The 27,923-nt window shown below is 35.5% G+C and overlaps 1 protein-coding gene across 5 annotated transcripts in view; it reads right to left on the bottom strand.

Moving 5' to 3' along the window:
• PPFIA2 (PTPRF interacting protein alpha 2) overlaps positions 1-27,923 on the bottom strand; it is a 315,886-nt gene that overhangs the window by 70,414 nt on the left and 217,549 nt on the right. For all 5 annotated transcript variants that reach the window (XM_065626973.1, XM_065626972.1, XM_065626971.1 and 2 more), the window contains one exon: positions 10,289-10,405. In XM_065626973.1, the coding sequence (XP_065483045.1) occupies positions 10,289-10,405 (117 nt within the window). The remainder of the gene's footprint in view (positions 1-10,288; positions 10,406-27,923) is intronic.

Genomic DNA, 27,923 nt, shown 5'->3' with positions numbered 1-27,923 from the left:
GGAGGAGGGAAATAAATGTTCATGTTCCCTACTGCTGAACAGTATGAAAAGGAAACCAACATCACTGGTATCAGATTTTCTTTCTTTCAAGATCCAAAAAGCACAGCAGTAAGGCAATCTGCTGCTTGTATAGGAGTGTCAGCAGGGAGAAGGACAGCAAATTGGAGCATCACACATAATAAATCCCTCCTAGATCGTTATTTCTCTCCCGTATTCCCTCTACCATGAAATAATAAAAGGAAAACCACCCACAGACTGGCTTACTAGTAAAAAAAACAAGAACAATGCTAAAAGGAACATCAGGAGAAAGCATAAAACGAGACTAACCCAGAATATTGTAGCCTCTGTTAATTCATTTCATATTACCCTTTCAATTCAGAGCCTCAGCAATAATACTGAAGGCAAACTGAGTAGAGGAAGGCAAGTATACTTAAATTGCAAAAATAGAATAAGGACACCAGACTACAGCAGTTGGCAAATTGTAAGGCTATTGATTGCAAGGTACTTTTCCTTTTTATTTTTTAGAAAGAACCTTACAGTCGGCTACATATGTGGCAAAATATACACAGTAATCTAGTTCTATAAAGATTAATCCCAAGAACAGTAAAAAGTACCTCCAAGTGAGATTTTTCTCTCCAGTTACAAAACATCTGACACAGATTTGTTCGGTCTAAATACTATCAACCAGCAATTAATCATTAATTTTGCACTAGGATTTAACCTAGGAGAGTGGTGAGAAGGAAAAAAAGAATATCTCATGGGGTTACCTCTGAACAATCAGCAGCGGAGATAGGATTGATTTATTTGATAGAGCTCCTCATCAGCACTTCTGAGTCTGTGGTAGTATGAGCACAGGTGACTCACATTATGCCCACGTGCAAAAGCATCACCACACAAGAGGACCAAATTAAGCTCTGTCTAACCACAAAGTACCTTGGAATAATTGAAACTAATCTTAAAATTCAGAAGTCTGGTATTTTAGAATTCCTAGAGGAAACTAGTATTTTTATGGTGTAAGCACTGTTGGTTTTGTGTGTTTGTGTGTGTTGTCTTCAAAAACAAAAACACAACAAAACAAACAAACCCCAAAACAAGCCAACAACAACATAAAACAAAACAAAAACCAATCAACCAAACGAAACAACTAAAAGTTTGTGCCTTACGTCTGCTCTTTACTAAGAAACTATCTAAATTGCTGCAGAAGTTCTTGGAAACTGGAATATACCGTTACCTGCCTCCAGATAGGGCATATCCTCATATCTGCCATAAGCCTGTGACCTTAACACTCATGGTGACTGGACTTCAAGATATCACTCATTCACTCACTGCTATTCTAGGATGGCATCTCAACCTAATGAAACATCACTGACTCACCTAATTTTGTGGGAATTGTCCCTGAGTCTTCTACTAAGGCAGGTACCAACTGTTTCTCTGTGAAATATAGATGTATTTGGTCAGTTGCTCGGACTTTCGGTCAGTTAATTGCTGATGCGGCAGCTGAGATATGAAAGCTTTCCTGTATTTCATACACAATATGCAGAATTTCAGTGGTACAAGTCACTTTAGAAATATTTTGGAAATTCAACATGGTCAGTAGTAGTACCAGTTTTAATACCAAAATTATGTTTAGACTCTCTTTGAACCAAGATAATTCCTACAAATAATACATATATAGAAAATTCAACATGAGGAACAGTAGGGAAGAAATGTCATAGCACATTTAAAAGCTTTGAAACAGCTAGGTTTAGGCAAAAAAACCCTTCTGGTAAATACTGCTGGAAGCCCCAGGGAAAAAAAGATTACTTTAAACACTGGTAGTTCCTTCCTACTTAGAAAAGCTGGCCATGAAGGCCAGGTCATCAGGGGAGAGACAGAAATACTGTATGTTTCCCAGGTCAAATAAAAACTTCTCTGAATTCTCTAGTATAGAAATACAATAATTATCAAAGGAAGCTAAATTATACTCATCACTTGACTTCATGAAAGTAAGAGTAAAATGTAATGCTTAAAGGAATAACATTTACTGATGCTGTTTGAGATGTAAGAATAACTGAATAACAATAGTTACCAGAAAATATTCTTTACTACAATATGGAGCTTTTCCACCCCTATTCCATTCAAATGCCACAAGCACAAAAAAGGTTTAAAAGAAAATAATTGATACTAACACAGGTACATAGCTGTGCAATAGCCGAACTACAAGCGACAACCAAACTACAAGCAAAACCAACATGATCATCAAGCATATAATCAGCACAAAAAACAGAATGTGAAAAGCTATACCAAAAATAATAGCATTACACCTAAGCTGCCATGGTCATTTCTAAGTGGTTGGTTGCCTCTTTATGTTTGAAGCATATGCTACTTCTTGAGGTTGTTTCACATCTTTTGGTCTGTGTCAGGCAGTAATCTTGTATTCATTAGAGGTCTCCTCCTCAGTTACTCCGAATTTTCTCCAAGCTCTAATCAACTATCAAAGCCAACATTCTCTCAACTGAAATATTTCTTCTGCTCCTCTCATCAACGCTGATGTAAAAACAGATACCTTCTCCAGCACCTTTCTCTCCAAACATCCTCTTTCTACCAAGCTACCAAAAGACTCCAGCTTTTACTACTTTAAAGATCTAGATTAACTCTGCTTTCAGCTTATTCTTTCTGATACCTGTAATCATCTGTCACATGTTACTCATTTTGAAAAAATGGGGTAGGGAAAAAAAAGAAAAAGGTTTTACTTGATGGGTGGACATTTTTCTTCTTGTTGCCGGTCTCTTCCAGAAGGTCTGCCTATTTCTCTTTCAGGCTATTTCAAGAATTTCTAATCTTATGCAGGAAAGAGAAAGCAGTTCCTGCTTCTTTATTAGAAGGGCTAGTTAGTTGCCCAAATCAAATTACATATGCAAAACCCCTCCCGCTTGTCTTCACTAACTCCTTTTTCTTAGCAGCCTCATCAGCCTACCATTGAAAATGACAGGCCTGGAGACTCCTTGCAGTAAGTCATCCAGCAAAGGTCAGTCAGCTCATGCTGTTAGCACAGTGCTTGAACTGTAGAATTGCTATGCAGACATAATGAGACTTTTAAAGCAGTGTTTTAATAGGCTTGATATGTAGAACTATATAGGAGTTTCTTTCAGGTTAAAAGGAAAATGTTTTAATGACTGAAAGGTGAATTAATTTTTGTGAAACAGATGAAGAGCTGATTTCTTGAAAAAATAAAGATCTGAGATGTCTATTGATAAATCATCTAAATAATACAGAAGTAATGGAGCTGTTCAGTATCATAAAATCCTTGTGCTGTAATGTTTAGAACTAGGTATTCATAGTCATGCAGACGTATTCAGCCTCTGAGCAGAACAGTACTTATGATATATTTGCTTAGAGTTTTTCAGATGGAATATTCCATACTCTCGCAGACTTACTCCTTATCTTCATGAAGACTTTTACTCTCAGCTGCAGGTTTTTTACATTTTTCCTTTTGCTCTGAAAACTCTTCACCTCCCCAGGTGTGTCAAACCATCAAACTTCATTAAGCCTTCCTCAGCACATGCTCCCTTAATTATCTTTATCAATATTAACCAAGAAAGGAATGATAGAAAGCCAGAAAGATATCTGCACTGCTTAGAAACTGATTATTGAACACATTTTGTGTGAAGAGTATTATTTCTCTGAGAATGTGAATGCTCTGGGGTAAGGAACACATCTCCCACTATTTTTCATACATTGTGCATTCTGACTGCACTCAGTAAATAGCAAAACAAAAAGTCCTTACAGTAAAATTTAAGTTGCCAACATCCCTTTGATTTTTGGTGTTCAATGCTTAACCAAGACCTGTTTTAAACTGGTGCTTCTGATGAGGGCTCCACGTCTCCTGCCTTCACTCCTTTCTCTCCTATTCCACCATGCTGCCAGTTAAAAGGAAAGATTTTTTTAATCTCTTCATTCAAAACAAAGGAGAACACATGATATAACTTAATAAGTAAAAGCTGAAACTGAAAGTTTTCTTCTGAAGTTTTCTACTAACCATATGAAGCGATCAGAAAATCCAGAAATAGCCAAGTCAAAAAATGGAACACATTCTGATGAATCATGGCTCTGAAAGAGACCTGCTACTTTTATTCTATTATTTATTTAATTTTTCTTTGACATGCATCCTGAACATTTTAGCCCAATGTGTTTGCTTTGGTAAAACACCTTTTGCTCCTACAGGTTATAGTGTTTAAAATTGCTGTCAACAGATTTTAGTATCTATAAACTACCAGCATTTGATTTAATTATTGGATATGTTAGTGTTCTGAGTAAGAAGAAAAAAGTGAATCTTAAAGCAGCTGAATGTGAACTGCTTGAGGTCTATTATAAGGCAAAACACCCCCAGCTTTTTAACACATGTAAAAAGTAATTATATACACCTCTGAGTTCCTCATAAAATGTAGCATTATTTATTTAGGAGAAAAAGGTCTTCGTTGCATCAGAACAATCAGACTGTTCTACCTATCCTGGTATTTGTAGCTGTTTCCGTGTGTTTAAAATATTCTTGTTTATTATTCTGTGGGGAAGGGAACCACAATAATGGTAAAACTGCTCCTACTATGGGTATACCAGTGTGGTATATTTATTATAAAAAGTAGGTAAAACCACAAAACTAGTCAGTTTAAATGCTACAGTTTTGGATCTTGGAATAAGGAGGAGTTCCCTTATTAGCAGGTTATAGGTTTCATAGCAACATACGAAATATTAAAAAAAATAAAGGCACCAAACAGGGACAAATAGGCTTTGTAGTGTTTACAAATTGCAGTTACAGATGTCAGCAATAAAGTTTAAAAATAGAAATAGTGAGCTTCCAAGGAGAAACACCTTGATTTACACTGCACTTAAATGCTTAGCTTTCATGTTTTCAGTGTAACAGAAATCCATGCTGAAGTGCTTTGTTAAGCAGGAACCCTCCTATGCATACAGGGCATCTTTGAGGTTAAAAATTGTCATTCCCCAGGCCAATTAATCTCTGATGAAACTCCATTAACTTCAGAAGATTTATAGCACTGATTTGTTACAGGTTTGGATTTAGAAGTGTGGCATAGAAATTACTGTGGAATATTTTCCAGCATGGGCCAGAAATAGGTCATGAATTTTGAACAATCAAGGAAAAAGATGATTATAAGTTAAGGAGATACTTGAATGGTGGACATTTAAGGTACACATACATCAGAAAGTTAAATGTTTTCCAAAGCAGCCTTAATCCTTCCCAGTTTACATATAAGCATTTCTGAAAACATTCCATTTTATTTAATAATCATTTTCCATGGCTCTTATGGCAGCTGAAATAAATACCAATATGAAATAATGACTTTATTTGAAAACAAACTAATTATTCACAGCATCTTATTTTGGGGGGTCCAGCAAGCACCACTTTAAAGGGTTACAGTTTGCAGCAAGAAATGAGAGCACACGGTGCTTTCTATCAGCATCTGAGATTAATTGCTATTTCTTGCTCCAGTTACACATGGTAGATGGTGCATAAGATTCAGCCACAGGTCAGGCATCCCAATAAGTCTTTAAATATAATAGTTACTATTTTAGTAAGGAAAATCTCATATTTGGGGTATCTTGACAAATTATTCTTCAAACATTGTGGAAAAATATTTCCTTCCTCCAGCCTTACTGTGATCATTCATTGGAAACAGATTAAAATGTTTGCTAGTTCAAAATGGCATATAAAAGTAGAGACATTGGACTCCTCAAGTAGCTAATTCATATGCTTACAAGGACTTTTATATTGCTGTAAAATAGATGCAATCATACTGACAAATTTACACAGAAATCAGTTACAATGAGTTATGAGTTACATGAATTATCTGATGCGGGTCTATAGTATGTACAATTTTATTTTTTTCCAAATAAAAAATTTACCCTTTTTAATGTCATTTGTCTGAAAAAAAAAAAAAAGAAAAAAAAAGAGTGATGAAGTGAAGATCCATAAAAATACATCTCCAAAAATATACATATCCCTGGATATGTATATTTTGCTTATAATATGAATGATAAGACTACTCAAAGTGACTCCAGATAGGACAGGAAAAGATATCTCTGGTATAGTTCTACACATAACAAAATAGAACTCTGAAAAAAACCCCTTACATAGGAACAATCCCAAATATTTGTTTTGATGGATTACCTCTAAAACATGTCACAATTTTGAGCTGAGAAGAAAAAGTGCTAGCTTAACTGGATCAGTGGTATACCGTATTTTTTTTCCTTTTCCTTCAAAACTTTTCTTACAGATTTAAACAATTAATAAGATTTCATTGTTTCACATTAAAGTGAATTACACTGATAGATGGCAATAAGGGCCAACTCTGGAGTTTTGTGTATTCTTGGATGTGCTCTCTCTATGTGCTTATTAGTTGTTTCTCGTATTTAGTACTTTTCTTTGTTTCATTAGTTTTATCATTGGAATATTTCTCTATTCTCTGCTTTCTCGATTCTCTTCTTTCTCTATTCTAAAATTCCCCTTAGACTTCATATATGAGAACTGGCCATGTAGTTGTCAGTGAGGACATAGGCCTTGCTTCATCATCTCATAAAACTGCTTTTGTATTCACTCAGAGTTCTGAAGCAATTACTGAATATATTATCATTTTTATTGGGAATTAATATATTACTGTTGGAAGCCTCGGTGCTTCAATCAGAGGACAGTGCTTGTGATTATATAATTTAAAATGATGCTCCGGCTGCTCTGTGATGCAGAATCATAGGGCTGGCCACCTACTCACCACCTTCTTGGCACAGTACCTTGTCTCATATGTAGGTTATTTCTCTTTGGAATCCTTAAAAGTTTCCAGTTCTGGAGACACCTGCTCTCAGCAGTCTGTTCTAGTGTTTCACTGCTTTCACTACATTTATTGGCTGGTTCTCTTTATATCTGAAGGTACATTTTATATATTTGAAGATAACAATAATATTTTCTTCTCAAGGCTTTCAGCCTGCATTTTGAAAATTCTTCTCACAGGTTATGTTCTCTGGATTTCTGATTGTTTTTATTGCTGTCTTCTGAATTATCAAGAGAGCTCACATCTGTCTTCAAGAGTGGGACCCAAAGCTGGATACAAGATTTCGGCCTGAAGCCTTATAAGTGACAAAGAAGGTCCAGGAATATTTCACGTTCTGCAGGTTCTAGTTCTGTTTGGCTGTCTCATCATGGCATTTGCCTTTATACTGTTGATCCATTACATTTTTATCCTCCATATTAATACCCAGATCCATTTCTGTAGAATTATTACAAGCCTGTTTCCCATATTATCTAGGTGCTGTTTCTTCATTCCAGCCTTCGCATACCAGGTATGAATTCTTAAAAAAGAACTATGAGGTTTTATCAAAGAGATCTTTCCACATCAAGGGACAAAGTTTATTCCTCACCTGGGCTGAGATCCTAACTCTGTCACTGGCAATCACATCACCCCAGATTATCTTTAGTGTACATCCTACCTTCTAAATAATTCTGCTTATTGTTCATAAGACACTTAATCTATTTCATTGTCCCACTTTGTGATTTATAGTAGAACCTTATCTGGATGGATAACAAGTTTTTCCTACTTAGTCTTCTACCACGTGATAACAATATTTTTCTACCTAGCTGCATTAACCACCTAATAGTATGAAAATTTATGAAAATTCATATACTTCCAACATAAGAGTTGTGGTAAAATGCACCTGTGGTTTTTGTTTTTATATTCTTTCTTAATAAGTTAGAAATCCACTGGTCAAAGACATTCCTGCTTTTATGAGATATCGACTGGTTTTGCCCATCAGCTCCTGAAACATTCCAGAGCTGAGAAAACCAACCATCACTTGGTAACACCATCTGCACAGCCACACATTGATCTCCAGAAGGTATCTTTCTAATAAGCTATGAAGCTTATCATCAAGGACCGATGAGAACACCAATCCTTCTTGTCCCAGAGATTCATCATCATTTTGGGTTTGCTTAGAATAAATAACCTCCTGTAGTATTGCTGGTGCAATAATTCGAGCTGACAGATGAACATGGGTAATACTTTACTAACAGTTTCCACTCAGTTTTCCCCAGGGGTACATCAGGTGTGGTCAAGAGACCCTGCTTGTACTGTTGGGAGGGGCTCATCTGTTGTCACTCACTGCTGGGATGTTTCAGATGGGAAACCATCAATACTGAGAAGAGGTGCACATAAGCTACCCCCCTGCAGAAGGGCAAGCTCCTTCTTCACTGTTTGTGCCACTGCAGAGCTTCACATCTGTCCAGTTTCTTTCCCTTAACATTCCTGCATGTGACCTCCATTGGTATCACCTTGATCTCTAGTGCTGTTCAGTCCCATCTTTGCAGCTTCCCTGCCTGCTTCCTAACAGATTTCCCAGTGGGTGCTTTGTTCAATGGGAATTCTGCCTTTCCTGGCCTTCAGTTGTGGGGAAATCAGGCTATCGTCCTTATAGATCAAGTGAAGGTTCTGGATGGTGGCAACTGGTGTCCAGTGGTGACACATTTAGACAGAAGAATATCTGATAATAGAAATGGCTGCATCTTAATTCCCATAGCAGGTGATCTTTGTCAGGTTTTTAAACAGATTTTCGAAGTCCTTTTAAGCTCTTCTCTTTGTGCTAGTTGGCCTCTTTTCAAGCTTCTGTATTTGCTAGCTTTTAAATGTCTCTTGCCAGTAAAAGTTCCCCCTAGAGAGCGTGTGTGACCTTACCTGTTTAATGACCTGGCATCCACCTGCCAACAGAAGCAACTCAGTGCAATCTGCAGATGTTCCAGGCACAAGAAGCTAGACCCGAAAAGCTGCTTGTTTGTTGTTTCATTTTGTGTAGTTTTCTAATTGGGATAATTCCATGTTGAAATCCTTAATACTTTCCTATTGCAGGTGTCTTATAAAGTTTGGAATTTTGTGAAAACATTGTCGTCTTAGAATTTTTTCCTTTTTTTTCAAGTAATGAATATTCATAGTTAATACTTCTCATTACTTCTATTTTACCATTATTTTATTTTGAAATGTTTCATTCTTCTGGGCTTAGGCTGAAGTACTTTATGAAGTGGAGACTTATTTTCACAAAATAAGGGGCAACTGATGGTGGGCACTAAGGTAGAAAGGTAGAGAGCAGCTAGTGCAGAGGGTATGAATTAGAGTGCACTGGTTGATTTAGTTTCAATATAGCCTCCTGTTAACTCCCTATCCATTATGCTATAATTACTATAAGGAGCAAAAATTAGTTAGCACAAGCCTTCAATTCAGCTTAACAAGATCAACTTAAATTGTTTTGATTATGAAGCATAGAAGTTTTCTGGACATAGTATTTGAGAAACATTTCATATAAAATGGAAAATAATATGTTACATTCGCCTTCATTCCTCCTTCATTAATGTTTAAATATGCAGCTTTCTTAAAGGACAAATATTCTTATTTCCACCTATTTCTGCTTATAAGAAATGAGCCCTGTGGCTCAAAGCAGAAGACATATCTTGCAAAGAAAGTGCAAAATTAAAGATTTTCAGCTAAGCAATGTGGTTGTATTTAAAAGCATGAATGGGATGTTCACTGTTTTAACAAAATTCCACAGACGTGTCAAAGAGTTAGATTTTGCAAGGAAGGGGAAAGTAGCTGAACAGTATTTATTTACTGTATGCTTCTCAGCCACAAAGATTATGCAAAGAAAAATACATACTTAACATAAACCAGAAAAGATGTAAAATTAATGCTTGCTGTGCAAGTGCGCCCTTGTAAATTGGATTGCCGATAAAATAAATCGGTAATGATAAGTGTTACTTTTATAAGGATGACGTATGCCACTGTTCATCACATGCCATTAGACAAAAGCGCACAATTAAAGATCCAAGCAGCCGCTCTACTCATTTCAGCTGTCTGCCAAATGTTATGTTATGCTTTCAGTTTAATTTGGTAAGTGTGAAGAAAAAGAGGGAGATATGCAACTTGGTTTCTATCAGTCTGGAAAACTAAGCCTCAAAAGAAAGCCTTGTTTATAAATCAGGTATTCTGTACCTTTCCTTCTCTTTCAGCCTTTAAGCAAAAAAAAATCCAAGAAAAGCTTTTTATGACATGTGGGTTGAACTCAATACCCCATCAAAAAGCAAGGACCTGCCTATTTGCATTTTCTTTCCATTTAAACAAGCTCATTTTTTTTATACTAGTTTCAGTAGGCAGACAATATTCTGAAGGGAACTCCCATGAAATGTTCACGTTACAAATATCTTACACCTGATTATTTCTCATATTGATTGTGTGATCCAATGAAAACTAGCGTTTTATACCTTTTCATGAACCTTTTGCCCTGGCTCCATTCCTTCACTATGCTCTGATTCAGCGGGCCCTTCACCAGCCGCCATTTTCCTTTGAATGTGTGCATTTTGTTCACGCAAAGCTACAATCTGCAAAAGAAAGCAAAGGAGTGGTCAATATACATAATAAAAGTACTGAGCATGCAATTTGCCAAATCGATTAACATTTTGATCCAAAAATCGGCCATTTGTAGCGTTTGCAAAATTATGTCTATACATGCAGAGAGGTTTAAAAAAACTCCAGACATATTAATATTGACTAAAGGGCATTAAGGATACAAAGAAACCTATAAATGACAGGATAGTCAACACTGTTTTGTTTTATCTTCTACCCTTTCTTTGTGCTAGGGAACTGGTTTTTGTTTTGTTTGGTTTGGTTTTTTGTAGCTTGGAAGATGAAAGAGCTGTCATGCATTGAAGAACAAGACTCATTCTTTCATACAGAACACAATGGAAGCCAAACTGGTGTTACAGGAAATCAGTGTCACGAGGCTACAAATTAAAACCAAGTGATGTAAAACATAGTGCTAGCTTTCTGTCAACTTTCCATCTGTTAATAACTGCAACATACGTTTTAAGTGTTTCTTGTTAAGAAAAACATGTCTATAAAAGTCCACTAGTATGGTATTCATTGACAATTTCAGTGCATATACAAGCAGGTTTTATTGTATTAAAAATATTGTTTTATTTATTGGTAGTGCTATTAAAATCCCATCCAGCTACTGGAAAATAAGTTCCTTTCTCTCTGACTTTGTAGCTTGCTCTCAGACAGTGCACAGCATGGAAAGATTCAAGTCCTATGATGTGTTGGAAAATCTGGCTAATATAAAACTTACTTATTTTGATAAATTGCACAGTTCAATCTCTCTGTACTCTCTGCTTTCATAAGCCAATATAATAAATGATTTACCCAATGGATCACACTGTATATTAAAAACAGTAGAACACTGGTAGGATGTATAGCTGCCATTTTTGAAAGCTGGTGTAAATTTAAAGGCTTCTATCACTGTATTATGTCTGCAAAAATCCTGAGTCAAAACCACCCTAAAACACTGTCCTGTCCTAGAATAAAAAGCATGGAGTAGGAGGGAAGAATTAAGGCAGGATTACCTGGTGTGTAATTTAATTTTGATTTAGATAAGAAAAATATTTACTTTTATCTTAATAATTTAGTTTGAAAATAATTGTTCTTCAAATGTGTCTTTTAACTTATGTTCAAGTTCTGATTTTAAAGACCATCTGAATCAGCTCTGACCAGTATCTGAGATCTCAGGGACACACCCCTTTAAACAACTCTTCCTTAATATAGATGTTGAAAACCGTTGTGATATGAGTCAGGATGATTCACTGCTCACTAAATTCCAAGTTATAGCCCTTGTAGAACTTGTGTGACTCCCACTGATTTCAGTGCCAAGGCTGAGATTTGAGGGCAACATTTCACCCAAAGCAATTATAGGAAACATAAGAGTGAGAACTAAACCTGTCTGAGAGAATCTCTATCTTCTGACATTAAACAAATACACTGAGCTTTAAAACATTTTGCTTAAATAAGGGAATTAGGTCTGTCTTAAATAAGAGAAAAAAGTCGTTATAATTTCATTACCATAGATTTCCTTTGTAAATGGTAATCATAACTTAATAACTTTTTTTTTTTCTGAATAGCTTCACTTATTTCTTTCTCTTTACAGTTCAAATGGTTCCCAAACCTAAACGAAAGAAATTATGGTCCCCAACAAACAAATCACCCATCCGTTAGTGCTATAAGTGACTTTCAGGTAGATTAAGAGAGATACTTCAATGTATATGTTATAAAATTATGATTTATTGAGAGTAATTATACATCAAGTGAAACAAATGTAAACTCAACTGGCAGCCAACAACAGATCTGGATTTTAATATTATAATCTTTCATTGATTCATTAAAATGCAGAGTTCATTATGCCTTTATTTTGAAATATCACCTGTGTCTAATACAAAGCCTTAATTGTCCTTTAGCTCAATTAAGAATAATGCATAACAGTTACTGCAAAATTTTATCATTTCATCACATATTCCATAACAGTTGATTTTTTTCTTAGCCTCTGGTTGGCCTTTAGGTACCCTTGAATCACCACTTTCTAAATAAATAAATAAATAATGATTTTTAAAAATTATCCCTTCAACATGAAAGGCAAATAAAGGAATATAATATTGTGTATTGTTATGTTGGGGATTTTACTTGATTTTTGAATGTTTAGGAACAATTTATTTGCTAAAAATTCATCACTGTTAAAGCTTACTGTTTCAATGGTTTTATTATTGTAATGACAGTAGAATAACTATAGACTGGAACAACAGTTTGAAGTCTGGCATGTCTTAAAAGTTTCAGCTCTAGGGTAGTCATCAGATTACAGATCTGAGTTGTGAAGAACCACACAGCTAACTTGCTTTCATATGTGTTCTTCCTTCTTGATTTAATCAATGAATTAAGGCAAAATTAATGCTCCCAAGGGAGCATGGCAACTCTCCTGTGTCTTACAAATAAACACGAATTTTTACTTTTCAGTTTGTTGAAGTAAAAGATTTTTAATTGCCATCACAGTAGTGTTTATTACTTAGTTATTGCTTATTTAACTTCCTAGGTAGGTTCTGAATCTTAAAATTCTAATGAGCATTACTACAGTGAACAGTGATCATAGCACAGAATTAGGTAAGAAACCAATTGTTCAATATAGATAAAACTCAGTAATATTACTTTTGAGAAATGCGTATTTATTATATTGATGCTTTTATGTTTATGATACCCAGCTCAATGTATCTACTACAAAACGTGTCTACAGATAGCTTCCCAAGTTCTAAATACTATTTAACCCTCTAAGGTAATAACTCCTGATGTAATTCTTGATGGTTTTCATGCTAAGTTCGTTTTTGAAAAGGTAAAGGATAACATTCTTAATGATGGAGTCATATCTGCTAAAACCAAACCAAAATAAAAAAAATTAAAAGGCACAATAATAGAAAATAAATCTAGATAAATACCATTGTATTTACTATTGTTGTACCCAAAACTGGGTAACTAACCTAAATATTCATGTCCAAACAATACCTGCTAAGATACGGTCAAACATTCCACATATTTTTTCCTTATGAACTTCTGATTGTGGACCTCACATTATTATATTCCTTTTCTAAACTGCTATCACAGACATTGTTTTCCTATTTAGCACACTTGTCAAGATTTGAACCGGACCACAGCAACATATTTCAATGTGATTGTAATCTGAAGCGAGTGTAAAACTGGGCTCTCCATAGTTAATTCTAAGGATAGCTTCCTGTCACAAGTCTAAATTGGGCTCCCTGCCAACTTTGCCAAACTCAGTGAACTGAACTGAAAATTTGGGTTTTGATTAATAAAAATGAGACAACAGTTGTGAATTTAAGAAGATTTAAATGTAGCTGGACCTTTCTAACTTTTGTGGTTTAAGGTCATGAAAATATCCTATAACCAAAATAAATGCTCCTTTAGCTTGTTCTCTTCTCACAAGCATGTTGCTCTTCAACATTCTTCTTACTTTGTAGTCAGTTTCAACTTTCCTAAAGCCCAGCTTTCTGAATTACAGTTTTGGTAAACATCCCTACTATATTACCAATATAAATTACTTCCAAGATCTTAGTAGGATTTATGTCCATTATTTACAGACATCACTGAATTAAGTTAGGATTCAAGAATTCAGATTCAAAATTACAACTGTTTTTCATTTCCATAAATGACCAAATCTGCATCTCATGCCTGTAAAGCTGAAACTAGTAGTCTGAATTCAGGTGTTAAGGGAATATAAAAGTCAAATATTAAAGTATACAATAGAACAGGATATCAATACCTAAGCCAGAACTGATCTGAAGAAGTACCTGATGTTATGGAACCACACTCATCACTCATACTGAAAAAAGACAATGTAATGAATAAACAAACAAAGATTACACGTGACTATAAGTCAGTAAGCAACAGCATCATTTCCATCTATTTAGCAAGAGAACCAATCTGATCACTACCTGTCATAGGACACTAAGATATAAAAATGAAAGAAATAAAATATTCTCATTGTAGTTGCAAAAACCACCAAACTGTAAAGGATAACCAAAAAGGAAAGGAAAAATAAGCACACAAAAAATGGCAACATTTGAACTATGTTCATTGGACAAAACCAAAATAAACTGGAAGACCCAAACTATACATGAAGATGCAATGGATTTCTTCATGGTGCAGTCTCTCACAAGACACAAAATGAAGAAGGAAAAGCATTTCCTCTGCATGTTTACTTTGGGTATTTTACAAAATAATTAATGTAAAATTATTTGAAAGATGTGAGACCAGATGCCATTTCTAAACATAAAAAATCCTAAATGACTGGGTACCTCTGCTGCTGAAATTTAATCAGTTCTTTAATTCCAATTGTTTGAGTGGTCATTTGTTACCTCATTATAGTTTCAGGCTTCAGATAATTAACTTTATTATGAATACACAATTCACTTACCTATAAGAGCAATGAAAAGGAACTACCAATTTATTACACTGTTTTTATTAACAGTTTCCCAGTATAGATCCATTTTTTTTATTATGCACTTGTGGTCTGTTCAGTCTAATTTCATTCAAAATCTGTCTTACTTTTACAGAAATTCAGTCCTGTCTCTTTATTCCTGATAAACATATTTTGAGCATCTATGGAAAAGCTTTTATTAGACTTCCTTGGAGCAGTAACAAGCTCCTGGCCAGACTTTCCCTCAAAGCACCAGCATTCTTCAACTCCTTATGCTTGCGTTCAGAGATGTATGATGTTTTGTCTGACTTTTGCCTTGTGTTTTGGTGTTCTGGACTTTTTTGTGAGCATGTACTAAAAGAAAGATGACTGCTACTTTGCAACCAGACAGGTAAGTACAAACCTGAATTAATTTCTTATTTTCTTGATCAAATTACTTTAAGTAAGAAAGCAGCACATAACCTACAATACACTGATAAACCTTGCAGATACGATTTAGATATAAGATATAAATATGTAAGAAAATATTTCCTTGCTCAAATCATATTAAATTGAAATCCCTTCAGGTTGGTGGAAAGGAACTAAATGTATTCATTTTTCTGTTTATGAATTACAGTGATATTTGGCCCATATACTGCTGAGAACTTCAGGAAGTAGGAATGTTAACTTGATTTTGTAGTTAAATGATTGTTAAAATGTTAAAATGATTTTGTAGTTGAAAGCTCCATGGAGCTCAGGGTTTGGAAGCCTGAGGTGATCGCTGGTGATGTTATCTGGTAAGATTTGGGGCGAATGGAGTCATGTGATAAGATTTGGAGTGAATCAGAGAATATTGACTAGTTAGGGATGAGACAACACCCTCACCACTAGGCTTTCCCTATAAATGTCTGTCATCCTCAGGGAGAAGTTGTTGTTACTATCAATGTATAACATATACTGTAAATTACAAGCATGGTATTCTGGGTACTTTTCCTAAACATAAAAAATTTCCTTTGCTTTAAATCTTGGCTCCTGAGGCCATGTTCCCAGTGCTGCTGTTCTATAAAAAGTGAGTTCTCCATCTCTGACCCCAGCACACTCTACTTAGAGCATAGTCTACTTAGAGCAAAAATGGTAAGTTTCAGCCTTTGGCATCCTGTAGCACCCAGTGACTTGAAGCAGAATTACAAGAACTGAGCTGAAAATCTTGGACTTATCTGGCTGGCACAGAGCAGGATAACTGAAAAGCCAAAAAGTTGAATACTTAGATTAAAGTGGTTATCCCATTCCTTCTAGAAACATTGGAGAAACATCGCCAGTGGGTCTTCTGTGTCTGAAATAGATGGGATGAATGACATGCATATCTGTTCTCCTGACTGAAGGGGAAACAGACTATTATCTTAAACTAAAGACTCTCACTATGACAGCTAAAGTTAAGCAAAATAAATACCATTAAAGGACGGAAGAAATTCCAGAAACAACTCACGTTATGAAGTAAAAAAGCATGCTTGCAATATGATACTATACACTAAAGTAGTCCTGCACACTTTTTAGACGTGGCGGGGAAAACCGTTCCAGCTACCTTATGGATGCACATTTCCCTTGTCAGAGTGTGTATACAGTACAGAGTACTGCACACAGTACGGTATAAAAAAAATTCAGTTATATGTTTTCAAAAGTATATTGGCTCTGTGTAGGATAAATAAAATCCTATTCTAATTCTTAAAATAGTTGCGTAATCAATTTCTCTATTGACTTTTTCTTTAATGCTTTTGCTATTAAAATTGTATTTAAAACTATCTGCCGGTAAAGGATTTGAATGTAATTACTGCAATCATCTTGACCGAATTTTGCTTTCTACTGGATAAATTAATACAGTATGTAGAGATATAAATGCTGGCGTCCTCAGCACAGGAAGACACGGACCTGTTGGAAAGGGTCCAGAGGAGGCCACAAAAATGATCAGAGGGCTGGAACACCTCTCCTGTGAGGACAGGCAGAGAGATTTGGGGTTGTTCACCCTGGAGAAGAGAAGGATCTGGGGAAACGGTATTGCGGCCTTTCAGTACTTAAAAGGAGCCTATGAGAAAGATGGGGACAGACTTAGTAGAGCCTGGTGCAACAGGACAAGGGGTAATGGTTTTAAACTAAAGCAGGGCAGATTCAGACTAGATACAAGGATTACATTTTTTACAATGAGGATGAAACATGTTGCCTGGAGAGGTGGTCGATGCCCCATCCCTGGAGACCTTCCAGGCCAGGCTGGACGGGGCTCTGAGCAACCTGACCTAGTTGAAGATGCCCCTGCTTATTGCAGGGGGGTTGGACTAGACGACCTTGGAAGGTCCCTTCCAACCCAAAGTATTCTATGGTTCTATGATATAAAAATATTTAATTTAATTAATAAACATTAAAGGCTAAATGTTTACAGAGGTTTCTTTTTGTAGGATTCTTCTTAATAATTAAAACAGTAGGATTTTTTTTTACTTAATTATTTCAATTTTTTCCACTTTGAATTTATTTATCATTGATTTAAATATTTTTAGAACGAGTGAAATATAATATCTTGTTGTTAACAGAGGCTCTGAACACAGATATACAATGTTAGGCCATCCCCTAAAACCAGTAAGAACCTTGGTCACCTCAAGAACGGAAGGCAGTAAAGGAAGAAAATGATTTTAAGTTTTCGAAAAGCTATTTTAACAAACTTCCCCTACCTTAAACCATTGAAATTCTTTCTTTGATCTTTCAACACTGAAACAAATCTGTCCTAGGCAATTAAACTCATTGATAACCATTTTTCACTGAGCTACAGCTGACAAATCCAGAAGGCTTTTTGTTTAACCTCTTCTTATCAAAAAGGTGTTTCTTTTTACATTGATAATATGCTAAATCAAACTTCTTGTGACTATGTTGTGTCAGTTTTCCATTTGGCTCTTATTTATGTAAGTCTTTCAGAGAAGAGTGAAATTCCCTACTTGGATGTACTCCTACCTTATTCTGTCATAACAGTCTATATTAAACCAGTGCTAAATATCAGATTTCAATCTAGTGAGAACATAACTCAGATTCCTGGTCCACCTTCTGACTTTGCTTTAATTTTGACAGGGATAGCTTGTGTTAAGCATTAATCAATGCCTATAATTTTATATGGTAAAAATTAAGTGTAGCACAGAGAATAAAAATGCTTAGACACTGAGGTGATATCCTTCTGCTTCAATGGAAATTTAAATCCTGATTCATAAATGTAAACATAGTATTTTCCAGTTATATTTCTAATTTGTATTGCTCTCAACACTGCCTTTCAGAGCACTGGTTAGAGAGTTCAGAGACATTTAAATAAAGTGATTGAAATAGTTTCAATTGTACAATAAATTTGTCATTATTAATATATTATTTTAGTTATAGGGCCTGAAATGCACCAACTTTTTCTTGGCATCATATATGTAACTTTTGAAATAAATTATAATGGTAATCAGCATTTTGATTATCAGAATCATGTATAAACAATACACCACATTTCTTTCATTCTTTGACAGTGGAAAAACCACAGCAGGGGATGTACACCTGCAAAACTTATTCGTGAAAAAAAAAAATGATCCTTTTTTGAATCTGAGTAAAAAATAGATATTAGAAAAAGATAATTTATCATGAGGGGAATGGCATTTTAACAAAATATGACAATTATGTGATATTTTATGTGATCCTGAGGGCAAGTTTAGGAAGGATGTAGCTCATTTGGTCGAGGTCACCTAGATGCCTGCTGTAAATTGTAAGAACAGGACTTACATAAAAACCTCAGATATGTCAAAATATTAATTTTAATTGTATTCCTCCATGAGTAAAAAAGAATCTTTTAATAATCATGTTTATTGAGACTTTCAACATTTAATTCGAATCCCACTGGATAGCTTTTACTGCAATTTTAATGACTCTGTCAGTTGAGGTGTGACAGATTTAGCTGTAATACCTAAAGACATCTGTGCCTCCATCCTCTCAGTCTGAGTTGATCAGCAGAATATCACAAGAAGCATGAGTAAGTGCCCAGGAGTTGCTGGTCATGAGTTTCCACTTCAACACAGTTTCATATAGGATGCAAAACTAGGAACTGTGGTACTCAAGGTGCAGAAATGCATTCGCTGTTATAGGGGCAGGGGATGATATACAAGTACAGAGAAAAATCTACTGGGAGTTTGAAATTTCTTAGCAGATTCATCCAGTCCACAAAAGCAATGCAATTTACAAACCAAAGGCAAAACAAATTGTCACAGTGGTGTCTGAAATTCTTTTCCTCCCCCACTTTCCAGCTTATATTCCTTCTTGCCCCACTGCTTTGGACTTGCAGCCCCATGACCACCAAATTACAGCAATTCCAGCATGGCATAGTATACACTTACCTGCATATGTTTTCATCACATTCACATAATTGAATAAATCACTGATAAGTTTGCATGACAGACCACTCAGGAAATGACTAACAAGAACTATGTATAGGTGTTACAATGTTACAGTTTAGAAGTAGTCAAACTGGTATGAAAATGTTTGAATGGAAATCTCTTTTTATAGTATAGTTTTTTTTGAATGAACAATTAAATTTTGCCTGAAAGTAGATACATTATGAAGAGTTTTAATTTGTTCTGTCAAGATTAGCCATTTCTAGGCTTGAAACTTATTGCACTTGAACAGTCCTATTTTCAAACGTGCCTAAAATATACATCCTGAAGAACTGGGGGAAACCCCTACATTCACACACGTGAGCATTGCACATGTTCCTGCATATTTGTTTATTTTGTGCTCTGGAATGAGATAAGAAACCAGGTAGGAAAGGTAAAATCATAACACAGCACCTTTTGGCAAAATACATCATATTTTGCATGAAAGAAACCACTTTTAATTTACCTCATGCTGTCAATGTTTGCAGGATCTCAGAGGAAGCCTTGAATGTGCCAAGCTACAGGGTCTTCCAGTAAAAAGCACAGAAGTGGATGCAACCACCAGCCCGGCAGGACAGTGGCTGTATCACAAGCTCTCACTGCAGGAAGCAAAGGTACCAGCCAAGTGCCAGCTGCCCTGAACAGGAACGCTTGGAGAACTGCGAAGGATCTCAGGATTCATAGCTTGACTGCACTGCAACACCACCTGTTTGAATTTCAATACATAAAGGAGTGCGCTGCCTTAGGTGTTTTTGGCAGGTATCATCCTGACACCTGCCATTTAAACTCTCAAGAGACTTCCTTTTCCCCAATACAAATTTAAATACTAATCAACATCACTGAACTAACTCTATTTAGTCATCCACTAATGACGACTTTCTCAGCGTTATGACTTTCTCAGATCAATACATATTTAATTATTTCCAGCAATTAATGGCATTGATTCACAAATTCTGATTGGCATCATCTTCTACATCGACCAGAGGAAGAGCCCAAGTAGGGAGCTTGCCTCATCTTTGAATAACAGTGATGAAACATGTACTAGTGAAATGGTCCAGTAATAAGACCACCAAAGTGTTCCTGAAAACAGAGGGGAGAAGGTGGTGTGTGTGTGGCTCAATCACCTTCTCAAAATTCTTCACTAGACAACAGAAGATGAAAGTCTAAGATTCATAAACTTATCTAATAATGTAAATTCCTTCTCATCTACTGAAGTGTTTGACTTTGGCAGATGGGCTAAAGAAAGGATTGAGGCAAGAAACAGATGATTTTTTTTTTTTTACCAAAAGACAAGCACATACACAATTTTGGAGCTATCCATGTATAAAATGAAGTTAATAAATACACATGGAAAAGTGAGGGGTTGGTTCGTGATCGGGGAGGGACAACTTTCTTCCCACAGGGGTAGATAAAATATCAGTACATTTCAGTATCATGTTCAAATGAACTGCATGGGATTGATGACTGGCTGTATACATAGCATTTGAGAGAGTGAATACAAGATGCTCTTCAGGCTATTATAAATTCACACTCTGATTTCATAAACCAAAATTCTCATAAATCTATACAGAGGCTTTTAAAACAACAGATAAAAATTAATCTCCCTGAAGATGGCTCAAGTGCTAAAATGATTTCATTTTCCATCCAGCAATGCAAGTTCCAAGCTTTGCAACCAGTTATATTGAAAAGTGCAAATATGGACTTAGAGCTTTATTTTCACAACAGGTAGGAGTTAAAATAACCATGGACCACACAGCATTGTAACCAACATTAGCCACACTTTGACAGAACAAAATAAGAGAAAAAAAGCCTTTTCAGATTGCAAAAATACCTTTGGAAGGCAGGCAATGAAACCTTCAGCACTAACAGTGCACTTTGGGCTCACTTTGGGGAAAGAAAAACACATACAAGTTTGTTTTTGTTTTTTTAACGTAGCACTTTGTCTTCTCTCCCATTCAACTACTTAAAACAAAAAGAATCAGACAAATTTACAGGGCTTTTGTAGCACTCTGAAAATTCACTTGTGAACTAAGTGTTCATGTCTGACTGACAACCTCAGCTAGGTTTACTTTATATGTACCTAGATTCCAGTATATTTTAGTGCTATGTAAGTGGTGAGCTTTCCAGAAACTTTACACAACTAAGCCCTTTAAATATGTTTTGATGTGTCAAGAAAAATACTACTTTATTCAAAGGAAAAAACTGTAGGAGTTATGAGTAATACATATTTTCAACATTTTAACATCAAAAATTCTTCCCTTCCTTCATTTTTGAGATTGTTGACCTTTTAGGTATATTGCTCTTCAGTTTCATTGCTATGGAGCAAATACTTATTTAGGTGAAATCATCCTCATGAGAGAATCTTTTTAACTCTTGGAGATTAGACAGTAGTAGGCCTAATGAAAACAAATCTTGTACGTTCGGTACAGAGCTTAAATAAGCAGAAATTGAAATAGAATCTCTACACTGTTACTCCTGAATGGCCAAGAAATGTTGCCTTATCATTACTAGAAATCCAGCATTTGACAGCGAGCTTTGCAAGAGAATGTACTTTCAGATTTACAGGAACACTTTTTAAGCTGATCAGAGGAGCGTTGTAAAAGACCGTTGACTTAAAAAGTCAGAGGGTCTTTACCTTGTAGCAAAAGGGGGAGGTAGCACACTGAGCCCTCGGTTACAGTTCTTTAATGGTTTAAGTAAGTCTTCACCTTCTGTGCTCCAAGTTCTATCACAGAAAGATAAAACATCTTGTTTCTGCAGCTTCTGGTATGTCTTGATCATTGTATTTTTACAATCTTGATGCAGGCGCTGTTCTCTGTGGCCCTGCTTGTATGGTGGCTAGCACTTTCAGGCTCTGCTTTCATGTCACTGAAGTGTAAATAATGAATGACAAGATGCGAAGATGACTAGAGATGCTCTGAATCTGTGGCAGATCCATAATTTTAACTGAAAAACATGAAAGTACTAACCACACGTGTGATCTTTTACTGTTGGTGGTTTGTGCTCACGGCAAGTATTGACAGGTCCTGGCTCTCAGTTTTATTGACGTGCCTACGAAGGTCACTTCTGTTGGTGACAAGGGTGCTGTGGTCCAGGAGTAGCCCACAGGTGTGGCACTCAGCTGGCTGCAGCAGAGGACCGCTCGTGGGACCTCCTGCCATCCCTTTACACCACCTCTGAGCCCTGACTCCTCCTGAACACTAAGTGCCTGGATCAGCGGTCATTTTTATGCTTTAAATGTAATAATACACTGGTAATAAGGCAAAAAGGTCTACTAGTCTCTGCTTCATTATGACTCCTGAAGCAAATTAAGTGTTACTGTGTAAGTAACTGTCTTGTGCTATTGCACGTAGTCTACAGCATGCACCATTTATTTCCATGGTGTACTGGCAACACTTCGTAAATAGGAGTCATTTAAAGCAATTGTGCAGTTGCTGTTATGAAAAAGAGTATCTGTCAAGATTTTTTACAGAATATTACCAGGTACATTTCAGTACATTTTCTTCAGAAACCATTATCTAAGTAAACAGAAATGTGCTCCTTTTAATTTGTGAGAAAAATGGTATGAAATATGATATATGAAAGAACAGTCTTTTACAGAGACGCGTAATGGAAAAATAAGAACAAATATCAATTACATGGTTTCATTATAGTGTGTATTTGACTAACTAATCTTGCTTTTTTTCCCTAACCACACTCAAAAAAATAGTAGCAAAGTTATCATTCTTTCATTATTCCTCTCACAAGGGCACTAGTAAGGTACCTAAACCAGAGCACAAAAGCCCTGGAGTTTGTTGGTAGCACAGGCACTGACTTCCAGCTGGTCAGAGCTGAGGATGGATTTGGCAGAAATATTATGATCTTCGTTGTTTTCAACAATACATGAGTTATTGATATATATATGTATGCTGTGTGCATATATATGCTAATGTATACATGGTATTTTATATAGCTATATATACAAGCACAGTGTATATATGATTATATATGCATACATATGTTTGTACATACAAACATATTTTTAGTATCCAGGACATTGACCATAAATAAAATAATCTGCCTCTAGGGCTTTATGTATGTGCTCTTAGCACATAAACATTTAATTGAAAACTACCTATGCTTAAGATATAAAATTCAGTTTGAAACTCCTACTCAGGTTAAAATGAAGTATTTGGCTATTTACACTGCAGATCTGTTTTCCTGTTCTGATTACATTAATATATTTCTCACAAAGTAAAAACAGTCTTGCCCAAATGAAATTTTGTATTTTTTGTCTGCATATTGTCACGTAGAGACTATGAGATTGTTTAGATTTATTTTGACTGGACACATCTGTTACGAAACCCCACTATTCCGCATGTGTAGGCAGTTTTATTAGATTTTCCTATACAGTGTATCTGTATTAAAATCACCATCTGTGCTACTGGTTGTACAAAACCTGAAAATACAACAGATGATACGATATGAGTAAAAATCCAGAAAGGAAATGAACCTCACCCCAGAATTGCAATTAAAGAATATCAAAGCCCTGATCTGCATTCACAAACTGAAGAAATCTCAATTTAAATCTTACTCCAAGTCTGTTGAAAGCAAAGCACAGTAGAGTGAATTAAAGTCTATATTTCAAATATTAAACCAACTGTACTCATTTAATTTAGTCAAGATCTTAATACTTTTCAATGACATTCTTACTGGAAGTAATTTTTTTCCACAGATTTCTCCATCGAAAATCTAATATATCTTCCTCACTGATACAATTTTTATATATATTTTTATGATAAAGAACATTCTTCAGAAGTGGAACTTCTAAAATAATGTTTTAATTCTAGGATTACTGCAGAAAATAATCTAAAATTATAGCCATTTTCTAATGCAAATGAATTAATATGTTTTCCTTTTTTTCTTCTTTTTTTTTGTAACCATGGTTTGTACATGATTAAAGGTGTCCAAACTGCACTCTCCAGGTGCAATGTCAAACAGGCTTGGTCATTTCTTATGGACCGAACCAAGTAAAACAAGCCCTCTGTAGCTTCTATTGGAATAATTCCACCTATAAATTGATAGTCCCTATCAATATTAATTAAGATTATTTAAAATTTCCTAATGCTGACATTTTCCAACCAAGATTTCAAAGAAGTATGAGTATCTAATTTTGCCTCATCAAATCCAAGAATATTTTTTACATTGTTGGATCCCAAATAAAATTATTTCTAGACCTAGTTCTCTTCCAGACAGATAATGACAACTTGTTTGCAGTAAATTTAAAAAAAAAAAGTGATTTTAAAAATGTGCTGATATGTTTACTTAGGTAAGCTGCCATGCCACACATCTAATTCAAATGTGTAAAGACAGAAATTAATGCTGTGGAACATGGATTATGAAAAACTTCCACCAAAAAACCCAAAACATTCTGCTCATTACCAGATTTAAAACTTATGGGCAACAATAAATTTTGCATAGTTAACATTACACTAGATGGCTAAGGTTGAAGTCAGAATGAAAAGCAATTACATATAGCACATAAAGATTACACTTCAAACCAAACTATTTTTAATTATGTGCAACTTTGCAGAAAAATATATTTTGGCACATTTACACAGATATTTAAAATTAAATTTCAGACCACAAAGACAGTCTCTCCAGAGTTAGACCTGTGTAAAGTTATAGCCTAAACAAACAAACAAAAATGTCAGAGAGACTTTACAAAGCAATAACTTTCAGTTACAGCATTCTGAGGCAATATGGTAAAATGAGGTACTATAGATGAAGGCTGTTTCAGACTTTTCGCAAAATTATAGTCACCAGAAATAGGTACGAGCCATCTAGCCTGGTCTTCTCCCGAAGAAAAGTCACTGGATTGCACCCAGTTTCATCCAGAAATTTGATCTCCATAATTTCTGAATTTCAGATTGATGACATCAAGTGTATATTATACTTTCAATAAATGCACATGCTATTATTCTCAGCAAACTACTCCTGCAACATTTCTACTCTAAAAATCACTTTGCATTGTATTTACATACAAAGGCCACCAAGAAACTCCTGTAATAAAAAGTGCCTCAAACTAATAGGGCCTGAAACAGCTGGGGATAAAAATATGTTTTCATCCGCAACCATAGGTACAAAGAACACACCACAGTTTGCTCAGGTTTTACTTTCAAATACATAAACATTAAATATTATTTCATCAGCAGTAATGATACTGCAATCATGTTTGCAGCATCCCTCATGGTCAGAGTCACAACTATCCTCAACTGTTACAAGTAACTGCATTTTTTACCTATTTATTGATTTGCCCTGCATACAAACGTTAGGTAATTAACATGGTATTTGAAAGTTCTTTGATGAATAAGCAGCTACATTTTCTAGTGTTTCTGGTACAGAATATGAAGAATCATAAATTTCAAACCATCCTTTCTCTGCAGTGATGTCAATCATTTATGAATGCTTTCATGGATGTTATAAAATATAACATTAAGGCATCCTAATGAAGAAACTAACCCACTGTCAGGAAGAAACCCATTGCTCCAATAAGAGAACGCATGCAGTTACGTGAAGCAGAGGTCTATGGTGCAAATCTCCTGTAATCTGTCTGATAGCTCCAGGAGCTATCCTCAAAGATGGAGTAAAATTCTGTAGAAGTAAGTGGAAACTGTAACAATGAGGTTTTAAAGGGAAGCCTGAGTGTTTAAAATATAATCTATGTGTCATTTGACAGAAGCAATATAATGTTTTTTGGCATTTGCAAACAGCATTGGCATTTTCAACAAATGCTGAAGAAAAGCATATGGTAGTACAATCATATATAAACTCAAACCAGTAATTTCTGTAATTTCAAATACTACACAGTCCTGGTGTTTTCTAGGTTCCCAAACTATATCTTTGAGAAAATAAATGTAATTAAAGCTGTATTTTCCATGTACATTTTCTACTAATGAGGGAAGATGGAAAAGCCAGCATATTAACCAGACACAGGAAAGGGTTTCGTAATGCCACTTATCATACAATTCATATTAACACAGGAAGATCTCACAAGAGCTGGATAAATGTTTAAGAAGGGCAAGATAAAATTTGTGTGCAAAGTAAGCACAGTTATTTAAAAAATTACTTTTTCCCAGTACAGTATTAACTATGTATAAAGCTTAACTTTACATACAAGCCTTGGAAAAAAGCTCTAAATGTCATTTTTTGGGAAACTGTTGAGAGTTCTGGGAAACAGTGGAATCTGTTAATGGAAACCACAACAGCTGTCATTTAACACTGCACATTGCAGCAGAAATGGATTTAAAAGCATCACTATGGGCCCTGGCACCACCTGTCTATAATCTTTGTATCCCTGCCCTGTGGAAGCCACTAGAGTTTGAGTTCTGGCGATATATGGTGCTAATGAAACATCTCAGTGTGGTGTTTGCATATGCTGTAGTTTAGCAAACTTTTAACAAAGACTCACACCCGTAAGGCTAATAAGAGGATTTCAGAAGCTGTGGAACAAATTTGTGGTTATCTTGTCAGTAATTTCGATATTAATTTCTGTGATGATCATAAATGACAAAACAAGGAAGGAAAAGTCGCATCCCACTTCCTTTGCGAATGAGACCTGTTCTTCTCAAGTTAACGTGTAAAAAGGAAGATGGTTTGCAGAACCTTGCTGGAATTTGAAAATGTTCATATAGTCACTGAAAAATGTCACATTTACCTTCAGAACAACCACAGACAGAGATTATTGTACCACTGAGCTTTTGTATTGGATGTACCACTTGCAGTTTGCTAATTGCTGTCTGCAAATTATAACCTTCAGCAAAGAAACTATTTGGAGAGACCATGGGTTATGTAGATCAAAACTAGCATCATTTTAAAAGTACCTTAGGGAAAAGTGAATGTAGCTCTGTTTTACAGTAATTTTCACTAAAAATGGGAGGTAATTTTTTCAGAAAATTAACAATATCTACCATTCATCTTAGCTACAACAGACACAACGTATAGGACATCTACCAGTTGTGAACACATAATGGCTTCCAGTGCAAGCATAAAAGAATAAAATGTGATAATTTGGGCTGATAAGAAGAAAATATTATAAGGATGACTACGGAATTTAATTACTGTAGGCAATTATCTTGCCCTAGTCTGCTTGAAAACACTCAGCAGCAACCCAGATTGCTGCTGTGTTTAAAGGTCCCTTCTACTGCCAGTAATCAGTTGCAGTAAAATAAAATATATAGTCAAATAACTTTTTCCCCTAGTGAAACATATATTTAGAGAATTTCGATCCAATCTTTAAGTGTAATATAGGTCCATTTCGTATCTCCTCCATATTTGGAAGCCTACTGCCTGATTCAGAGAGCTTCTGCTGTTTGTAAGGAGTAAGATAACTAATTTTTGCTGTCTGTGCATTAGGTGTCTACATATGAGCTTGTTGTCAGAGTCAGTTACCTAATCTAGGCATCTGGTGTCATTGCAGTGACAAGAGGTGTTCCTTCCACCTCCCCACCCCCAGCTCCAGACAGACACAGCTCCCCTACCAATTTTGTGTAGATTAACCGCCAGGTTAGCTGGCAGACTGGATTTACTAGTGCTCCACAGATTACAGTCAAATGTTAGATACTGGCTCACATGGTGACACTCAAATTCGAGAGTAGTAATTCTGAGCTGAAACCTGTGCTCTGTAGGATACAGCATAAG

This window comes from Caloenas nicobarica, chromosome 1 (genome assembly GCF_036013445.1).
Source record: "Caloenas nicobarica isolate bCalNic1 chromosome 1, bCalNic1.hap1, whole genome shotgun sequence".
NCBI classification, from domain to species: Eukaryota; Metazoa; Chordata; class Aves; order Columbiformes; family Columbidae; genus Caloenas; species Caloenas nicobarica.
The sequence above is the reverse complement of the archived record's forward strand: the minus strand, read 5'-3'. Positions and strand labels throughout refer to the sequence as shown.